General features: G+C 45.9%; 1 protein-coding gene across 2 annotated transcripts in view; it reads left to right on the forward strand.

The window, feature by feature from the left end:
* GLRA1 (glycine receptor alpha 1) overlaps positions 1 to 8,161 on the forward strand; it is a 78,957-nt gene extending 70,796 nt beyond the window's left edge. Inside the window, exon 9 of one of the 2 annotated variants that reach the window (XM_008523889.2) lies at positions 3,098 to 8,161. In XM_008523889.2, coding sequence (XP_008522111.1) covers positions 3,098 to 3,388 — 291 coding nt within the window. In that variant the 3' untranslated portion in view covers positions 3,389 to 8,161. Of the gene's footprint in view, positions 1 to 3,073 lie in introns of both variants that reach the window. The other variant, XM_008523890.2, reaches the window with a different exon arrangement.
* Positions 8,162 to 9,540: the final 1,379 nt, after the last annotated feature.

The raw sequence follows: 9,540 nt of genomic DNA on the forward strand, positions 1-9,540 counted from the left end.
AATATCACAGCATCTGGTCCCACTGGATTCACATCCCATGTGGTATTCGTGTACTGGAGCTGCCTTAAGTAAAGAATGCGTTCTCCAATTTGACACAGTCCCTTATAACGGGAGAATTTTTTCAGCCCCAGCTCACCTCATCACTCACATTTCTCCTGCCAGGCCCCTTGTGTACATCTGAATTAGTGTGATGTTGTTCCTAATGGCTCTGGACTTGGCCCAAACGTCAGAAGCTACAAGGACACAGAATTGGGCTCACCATAGATCTGGAGTAAGCCCCTCTGGATGTGACTTGTACACAGTGTCGTACAAGCTTGGGCTGCAGAAATCTGCCTTTAGCAGGAAGTTTGGAGAGGGAATTTTAAGCCCCAGATGGTGAGTGAAGAGGAACCAGCTACGTGGCTGAGTTTCTCCAAACCTGTGAGCTTGGCCAGGCTCCCCAACTCCCACCATCCTCCCATGTTACCTCATTTGTTGGGCAGAAACCATCTGTCCTCGAATTCCCTGACCGGCCTCATTAGTCAGATTATTAGGAAACCTCTGTGAGCCCAACTCAGTAGGCACACTACCAACCTCCCTGGGTTCTAGAGAACACTACCAGATTTCCATCCCGAAGCAGCTCCAGATGTAGTCCGGCGTTTGTTTCCTGCCACCTGCTGGGCAGGATAGGAATAGCAAGCCTTTGTCCGGTCATTTCTAGGGAATTTCCTTCTTGCTGGCTACAACGTGAAATAGGTAATCATCTAAACAGATGAGGCTTCTAGGACACACTTTCACCCCTCCCGCTCCCATATTTAACAGATGAGGAAGGCAGAGAGTAATTCACCCAAAGTTATGTAGAAAGTTAATTTGATGCTTCCCTCTGCATAACCAGAGCCAAATGAAAAACATTTTCAAGCACCCCACCCTGTGGCAAGGGTAGATTTATATTGATAAGCAACAGAGTCAGAACCAGCCCCCTTCCAGGCACGGGATCCAGGAATCTGGCCAGTTTCTCCCAACTCCTCTCCTTGGCCCTAGCACAAACACTCCACTGTTGCCGTACTCTTAGACAAATATTTATTGAGCATTTATTTGCCAGGCTCTGTAGCACAACCTCTTTCCCCAACTTCTGCAATGAAGGTGTTGGGCCAGATTCAATCATCTCCCAAAGATTTCTTGAGCATTTATCATATGTCTCAAATCCTCCTGGTGATAGGAATATAACCCCGTCAAAATAAACCAAAAAAAAAAAGGGAAGCTGGGACTGATGAAGATACACAAGTAAATATTTATTCAACAAATGCTTGCTGAGTTTTGAGCTCACGTCCAGGACCTACGTTTGTGTGTTCAGCGTTGAGGGTGCAATGAACACGGCAGACTTTGCCTCTGCCTTCATGGAACTTACAGCCTAACAGGAGAGACAGACATTAAACAAGAATATGATGTGATAAGAGCTTAAATAAAACAGGGAGACGTGCAGGGAGCTATGGTGCGCACAGCAGGGCCACCTAGCCTACCCTTGGGCTCAGGGAAGGCTCCTGAGTGAGAATCAGTTCAGTGAAAAGAAGGAGTTGGCAGCAGGGGTGGATTTAGGAGTGTGTCCCAGGCAGAGAGAACAACTGACACAGAGGCCCAAAGTTGAAGAGAAGGAATGTGGCACTTAGGAATATGTGGAAATATTTCAGGATGACTGGAACATAGAATGCCAGATAGAGAATGGCACAAGATGAGACGGGAGAGGCAGACAGGGTCCAGATCATCCTAAGGCTTGTTTACCATGTAAGGATTTTAATTATCTTGGAGTCAGCGGCAGCCTACTAAAAAGTTCTAAACAAAAGATGATCACTAAGATCTGATGGGATGGGAGATGAGTGGGGGACGGACTACAGCCAGCAGAGAGACTAGGCTGGAAGTCGTCACAAGACCAAATGGTGGCCCAATCTAGAGTGCCAAGAGTCGGCTGGAGAGGAAAGTGGCTCCTATATTGTGTTTCTTGTTCTCTGTTGGCCCTGCCCTGCACAGGAACGAGCAGAAGATGGGGCTCCTGCTCCAAAAGCTCTCACTCTCTAAGAGGGCAATGATCAGACTTCCCCAGAGCCACACACTGAGTCAACAGCTCCGCCCACTCGGTGCCACCTCAGAGCCCCCACGGAAAGTAACAAAGCCAGACGGGATGAGAGCAGACAATAGTGTCTCCATGATTCAGATCAGGGCAGGATCACCTTGAGCCGGGAAAAAGAGAAATTAGAAGGATGAGGGGAGCAGGCATTTCGGTAGTGAGCATACGGCAGGGAGATAGGAATGCACAAGGGATGACTGAGAAAGTACAACAAAACTGCCAGGTGTGCAAAGCTTCTGGTGAGGGAAGGGGAAAAAATCTGTAAAGGTAAGTTGGAGCCAAATGATGAAGGACATTGTATGACAGCTTGATAAAAATCCAGAGGTTTGTCTGAGATCCCAGCTGCCAGGGCTATGGGAACATGGAGGTGGGAAGAAGCTGCAGCTTCCCTAGGTTGCAAAACGGAGGTGAGGCCCACAGCTCTTGCTCCCTCCTGGACCGTTTTCCCCTCCCCCCAGCCCACGCACAGAAGACATTAAATGGGGAATGGGGTGGGGGAAGAGGACAAGGAAGCAACAGAGGCAAAGCAGGGGATCTCTCCAAATTGTCCCCTGGATTTCCAACTAAACAGCATTCAGAGTATCTGCTCGTCTCCAATCTCTGGTGGTCAAAAGAACCTTCTGAGGCAGTGGGGTGAATCTTACCCCGACCTATAGGAAAAAATGAAATTAAAAAAACCTGAAACTGACAGAAGGAAGTGACTTGCCTAAGGTCTCACAGCCAGCAAGTGACAGAGCCGAGATTTGAACACAGGTCTCCAGACTCTATGCCACATGCTATCCCCTGGTTTGCATCTGTTTTAGCAGGCGAGTGGCGCCCCTCTATAAGGCATAACTCCCCAGCCAGCCAAAAAGCCTTCGGAACCCTGGCATGGTGCAGTCTGGGAGGCAGGGAGAACGAGATGGGCATGGCCTGGCCCCCAGGGGAGTGCCTTGCAGGGAGGGTGCCCAGTCCCTGTCTTATTTTAAGTAGAGCCCCATGTTGAATCTATTCCAGGAGGATGAGGCCGGAGAAGGCCGCTTCAACTTCTCTGCCTATGCAATGGGCCCGGCCTGTCTGCAGGCCAAGGATGGCATCTCAGTCAAGGGTGCCAACAACAACAACACCACCAACCCCGCTCCTGTACCATCAAAGTCCCCAGAGGAGATGCGAAAACTCTTCATCCAGAGGGCCAAGAAGATTGACAAACTATCCCGCATCGGCTTCCCCATGGCCTTCCTCATCTTCAACATGTTCTACTGGATCATCTACAAGATTGTCCGCAGGGAGGATGTCCACAACCAGTGACGGGTCTGGGATCGGGGGAGGCTGGGAGAGGGCAGAGTGAGAACAGCACAGGAGTCTGAGAGCCCAAGGAAGAAGGGGGAAGAGAGGGAGGGGACACATACACAACTCTCTCTTTCTCTGCAACATGTGCAATAGCGAAGTGCAGTGATGCATGAATCTTAGGATGTGGCACTATCTATTTAACCTCGGGTGGGCTGGTGGGAGGGGGAGGGAGGGGGGTTTTCTAATATAGAAACTGAGGGCCCGGGAGGAAGGGGAGGGTTGAGGGTGGGGGTGGGATTAGGGGAATAACAGCTTTCAGAAGTCTGAGTCCATGGGCTGTGCAGTTTTCCTGTTTGGAAGGAGAGTACGGTCTGCCCCAGAGCAGAAGGAAAGCAATGTAATATATGATATATATTCATGCTTACTATTAATGCAAAACCACAAGAACAAAAGATGTGTTTCTTAACCTATCAGCCTAGTAACTGCTTAAATTTTTAAAGTCACAGAAGTGATGGACAATTTTTCCCAGAGTGGAAACAGTCACAAATAAGCTTGCTCTGGTGTGTGTCCCACATCGCCTCCCGTCAAATGTCATGCCTATCTTCAAACTGGCCCAGGTGGACACATGCCAAAAAGCCATTCTGCCTCTGCTTCAAGAGGGTTGTGCGGCCTGAGCATGGGGAGTGGAACTGGGGAAAGGTGGACAGAAGACAAGGGAGTGACTGAAGAGATGGGACATTTCCGAGGCCCGAGGATTGAGAATCAAGATAATCCCACCTCAATCCTCACGTCTCAAGGCTAAGGACCACAGCTGCCCCTCTCTGAGCCCTCTCGCTTCTGTGTTCCAACATCCACCCCACTTATCCTCCACCACCACCCAGAAATGGCTGCCATGGGTTTCTCATTATATTGCCAATATGCAATCTTTTTTATAGTTAAAAAAAAGTAATAATCTCAAGAAATAATATGCAGATAGACTGAGTATAACAGATGTACTTTTTCCAAATGTCTATTTTTCTGGAGAGTCTCTTTAGAATTGCAAGCGGGTGTGTGTTTGTGAAGGTGGGGTCCGTGGGATGAAATAGATTTATTATATAGTAGTTCTACAGCACGAAGTTTTAAGAGGTGAAGGGGCAGTGCTGAGGCTGCTGCAGCTTAGATAAATACGGGTGGAGAGAGACAGTAATGTTTAGAAAGTCTGTTCATTATATTTTGACATTTCATATACCACATAATGTGGGAAGCTTGGGGGATGACCCCATTATATTTTTGTAAGTCTTTTTTTGTTTTCTTTTTGGTGCTTTGTTTAGCTTTAACATGTAGGAAAGTTAGACAAATATTTCTCTTTCCTTCTAGCTCTGAAGTGCCAGGACTATCGTAGGATAGCTAGGGCACTCCAGGACAAAGGAAAGAGACTAGGAAATGAATTGTGAGGGGTGGGGGATCCTGCTGGAGGAGCCGGGTGTTTACAGGTGGGAGGTCTGCAAGGTGGGCCATGGTGGCGGAATTAGAGGGCAGCCGTCTCCCGAAGCCTCTGCCCACTCTGCCAACCCTACTACGCCTGAAATGATGGCACCATCGTTTGTGGCATTCTTCCTGCTCAGGCCCATGACCAGAATACCGGGGGTCAATTTCTTTCTTTGCACTTTAGCGTATAGGCTTTGGATCAAAGAAGTAGGTAGATGGTGAGACACAGGCGACAACCAGTTTGTACTGCGGCTTGGGGTTGCACTTGTATCTTTGGAGTATCCCCAACTCAGGGCAGTACAGAGGGGAGACGCTGGGAGCCTAACTCCTCCCTGAAGCACCTGCCCCTAGGGAAGTTTCTCCCATCCCCTGGGGCACAATAGCTCACGCTCATAGAGGCCCAAAAAAGCAGGCCATGACAAGGAGACAGAGGGACTTAAAGAAAATGCACTATGCAGCCAAAAAAGGATTTGCCTTCCAGGCTTGAATGATAAAGCTGTTTACAGCCAGGTTCCAAGGTCAATGAGTCATTTCCTTCCCTTCTCTTGGCCTCTGTAGACCAGAAAGCTGAACTGTAGTCTAAACTTGGACGATGGGGGTTGGAACCTGGAATCCTTTACTCTAAGAAGCATTGAGGGATGGGAGCCAAGTGGGTAGGAGTCTCTCGTCTAATCCCATGCTTTCCCCACCACAAACATGTCTCTAAAGGAGGAAAAGTTAAATAGAGGGACTTGAGCAACTACTACCCATTCAAGACTAGACTATCAATCTTTGAACCGCTATCAGCACCTTTCATTAGCACTGTATTCACTTTATTTAAGGGAGGAAAAACCCTCAATTCTAAAGTGGTGCATGAGTCTTTGGGGAGGCTATTAGCCCCTTTCACTAGCACTTTATTCACTTTACTTAGGGGGAAAATTATTTTTTAATTAAAAAAAATTAAAGAAGCCCTTCTCTCTGCTTCACTCATTACTGGACTAAATTCAGAATGTCTGAAGTCTGCGTGAGTCAGGCAACAAAGGCGCGAGGCCTCTATCAGGAACTAAAGACGGTACCAATTGTTCTAGGAGATTCTGCCTGCACTCCAACAGCAAAATCTGCAGACTTCTAACTGGGCTCCTTGTGTGAAGCATCTGGAATCTCTCCGAGACAGAGAAATCACTGGGCCATGTGCCCAAACTCTGCTGGGTCCTTGAACTTCTGCCACCATATTCAACTTGTGGGCCCACTGGGAGCTGCCAGGTGTGGTTGACAGTATCCAACAGACAATAGAATCATCTCCTTGAGACACAGAGGGAGAATGTCACTGAAATCTTCTCTCAGCCTATTCCAAACTTGGTATCCCTCGTGGAAAATAATGTGAGAGGATGCATTGTAGCCATGAAAATGAGAATCTGAATTTTAGTCCTGCACTAATACGCAGGGTGACCTGCGGTAAAGGACTAAGCTTCAGTTTCTCTACATACACAATGGGAGAGTGGCACAGGGGTTCTGTGAACTCCCTCCCAGCTCACTGTTCTTGAACCAGCTTATAGGAAGTTTACACAGAGAAAAGTTGAAAGTCACTTTGATTTCTGAACCCTCCAGTGGACGTGTACATATATCCGCACGCCTACAGGGACCCACACAGCTCTTCTTGCTTTTCTGCTTTGGAAAACTTGCAGATTCGCTTTTCCTTTCGCTCCACTTTATCAAAGGTGAACTGTGGTAGGGAAGGGACATCGATCATTATACAGTGAAAAATACTATCACGAACTAGAAATGGAGCGTGCTCAAGGAGAAGAGATCATCATTAATGTATAATGTATAAGGATTTAGCAATAAATTACATGGATTTCATCCTTATAGAAACTCAAACCAGAGTATTTAGACCAAATTTTTTTTAGGTATCTCCAACAAACAGGACAACACTTTCTTAATTTCCTCTTCAATCTGAGCACAGAGGTATAATGCCTTGAGGCACACATGCCAAGTGCTATGGGAAGGGGAAAACTGAGTTAAGCGTAATGAGTAGTTTACTGGTTTTCAAACCCTTTACGTGTATAGACCAGTATTTATGCATGGAGGGAGAAGCGGATACTGGCACAGAGGAGCTGGTGAATTCACCCACCTCCAAAACTGCAGTTATTCCCAGGAGCAAAATTTAGGAGATATCAATTAAGCAGACAGATAATAATAACAATAACTTGTCATCTATTAATTTACAAAGTATCTCCTTTGTTTCAAGAGCAGCCAAAATAAATGGCTCAGCTCTGCCATCCTCTGGTCCTTTCAAATATTCAAGAGTCCATTCTTGGCTAAGGCTAGATAGGGAATGACCAAGGACAGGTATGAAGAGAAAGAGAAAATGTGTGTGTGTGTGTGTAATACCTTGAATTTAACTCTAGTTTTAGTTCAAATCTAGAAAGACAAAAGAAGGTCATTTGATCCAAATTATTTCTTCCTGTAAGCCATCAATAAATAAGAAATGGATCCCTCTAGGAAGCTCACCAATATTTTTCATAGGCTATTTTTTTCATACTGGGAAGACAATAAATAAATATGACAGGAGGTGGTTCCTTTCCTTCAAAGTATGCATTTTTATGAGCATCATAAAAAAGAGATGATGTTTTGTGAGGCTGCATGATATTAGATTGCAGAGTAGGTTGGTGCCCCGACCAAGCTGGTACCATCACTGATAACAGTCAGGTTTTTGTGAAAATTGGATTCCTTAGTTAATTGCAATGCACTGAAATTGAAGGGAGTTGAGTTATCATCATTTCCGCAGTAACTGACTCCTTAGTAGAAGAAGCTGGCAAGCAGAGGGCTGGTGAGGGTACTGTTTGTATCAGCTTTAGGACTGGGGTTGAGATCTGAAATTTTCAGCTATTTCCAAGTCTGGCTGGAAGCCCAGCCCAGGAATGATGAATACCACTCTGGAAGCTATCATATTTATTTAATGAGCACCCCCTTCGCACACTCTACCCGCCCTCCACCCCAATCTGAAGAGGCAGGCAAGATGGGGTTTTCTCTATGGGCTGTTTCTCAGGTTGACTAGAAAGTGTGCACTCCGAGGGGCTGGTAAGGTCTGTTGAGAAAGGGTAAATGGACCTCTACCCACTGATATAAAGCATCTTTAATTCATGAACAACCAGATCAAAAATTCTCTAAATAGATAAGTAGGAAGCATGTTTTTAAAATATCACTTAGCTTTTTTCCCTCAACTAAGCTCCTTCTCTCAGATACCAACTGGAGAAATTTGAATCAAAAACGTTCCTATTTTCCTGCAGCTCTCTGAAGCCAGAAACAAGAGCTTATCCTGACCAAAGAAAAGAGAAAAAGAAATACACCTTGTTTTGATTGAGCTGGCTTGCTCTTAACTACCTATATTAGTGTAAGAAAAAGCACATGTTGCAAAGTCTTTGGTCTCACGGTATCCTGCAATCCCGATGGATAGGGAGAACATCCTTGGATAGGTTGAAATCCCTGCAGAAATAAAAAACTTTTAAAAACCCTGAAATGCTGCCCTCCCCCGCCCCAGCCCAATGTTAAGAGAACAAAAGCAATGACTTTTCGGACTGTCCTAGCTGAGGGTATCAGGATGTCAAGGAGGACAAGGCATCCTGCAAACATCTGTCTCAGGCCTGAGTAATCTAGAATCTTGAGGGTCCAGACTAGATGATGCCCCTACCAAATTATTATCCTGTTGCTTCCTTAAGGATTTCTCAAGCTGTAAAGACAGCAATGGCAGGAGATAGGTTTGCTCATACGTGGGTGCTATCTCGTGCTGTTTTGATGGAGCCATGTGGTTATTTAAAGCAATAACTGAGGTGCTTTATCATCCTTTGGAACAGCAAAATGAGTTCCAAAGTAGAAATTATTGCCCAATAATTTTTAGGATCATTAAGGCTCCTTTAGCTAGCATCCAGATCATTACTTTTCCCTCTTTTGCTCTCCCCCTGCCTCCTCCCACTGCCTCCCTCTCTCTGTCTGCATTTCCTCTGTTTCATCAGTTTGTGCATCTCATTTTGTGACACCAAACTCTGCCAGAAGATGCTGATTTATTTCTGAGGGGATGGGGGGACTAGAACGGATGTAGTAGATCCTGTCTCATTTAACACTGCGATTTCTATTTCTCCTCTTGCCCATGCATTGTGACATTTCATTGCTCTGGAAAATTTCCGTTGGAACATTGGGTCGAGAAGTCAGAATATAGAGAATGGCAAGCCAAAAATATGCCCTTTGGAGAGCCCTGTGATGCAAATTATATTCCACATAAAGCCATTAACCAGCCACAGAGCAGTACCAGCTAACTAATCTGAGGATGAGAGATATTTGCTGGCTGCATACAGCTTCCAAGCATAACGGCTCTCCCATTCCCACCCTTGCCTTGCTTCACAGTTCCCTGCATTGCCTTGTTTTGGGCCTGCCTTTCTCCAGATTCAACTGTTCCCTTATGCAACTTTAGAAATCCAGCATCCTATTTAAACACGCTGCCTTCTGAAATGGACAGAGGTCAATGGGAAGTGGGTCCTTGTTCTGGCTCTACCTCAGGCTCACCATGGACACGTAGGTAAGCTACTTCACCTTGCTTGGCCTGCTCACTCTCCTGTAAAAAGAGGGAGTCGAGGGAGATTTTTCAAAGCCAAACTCCCACTTTGATAGGTTGAAGAAAAGAAGAAAGGGTATACCGTGTGACATAAAAAGTTTCATTATTTCTCCAT

This window comes from Equus przewalskii, chromosome 13 (assembly GCF_037783145.1).
Source record: "Equus przewalskii isolate Varuska chromosome 13, EquPr2, whole genome shotgun sequence".
In the NCBI taxonomy this organism is placed as follows: Eukaryota; Metazoa; Chordata; class Mammalia; order Perissodactyla; family Equidae; genus Equus; species Equus przewalskii.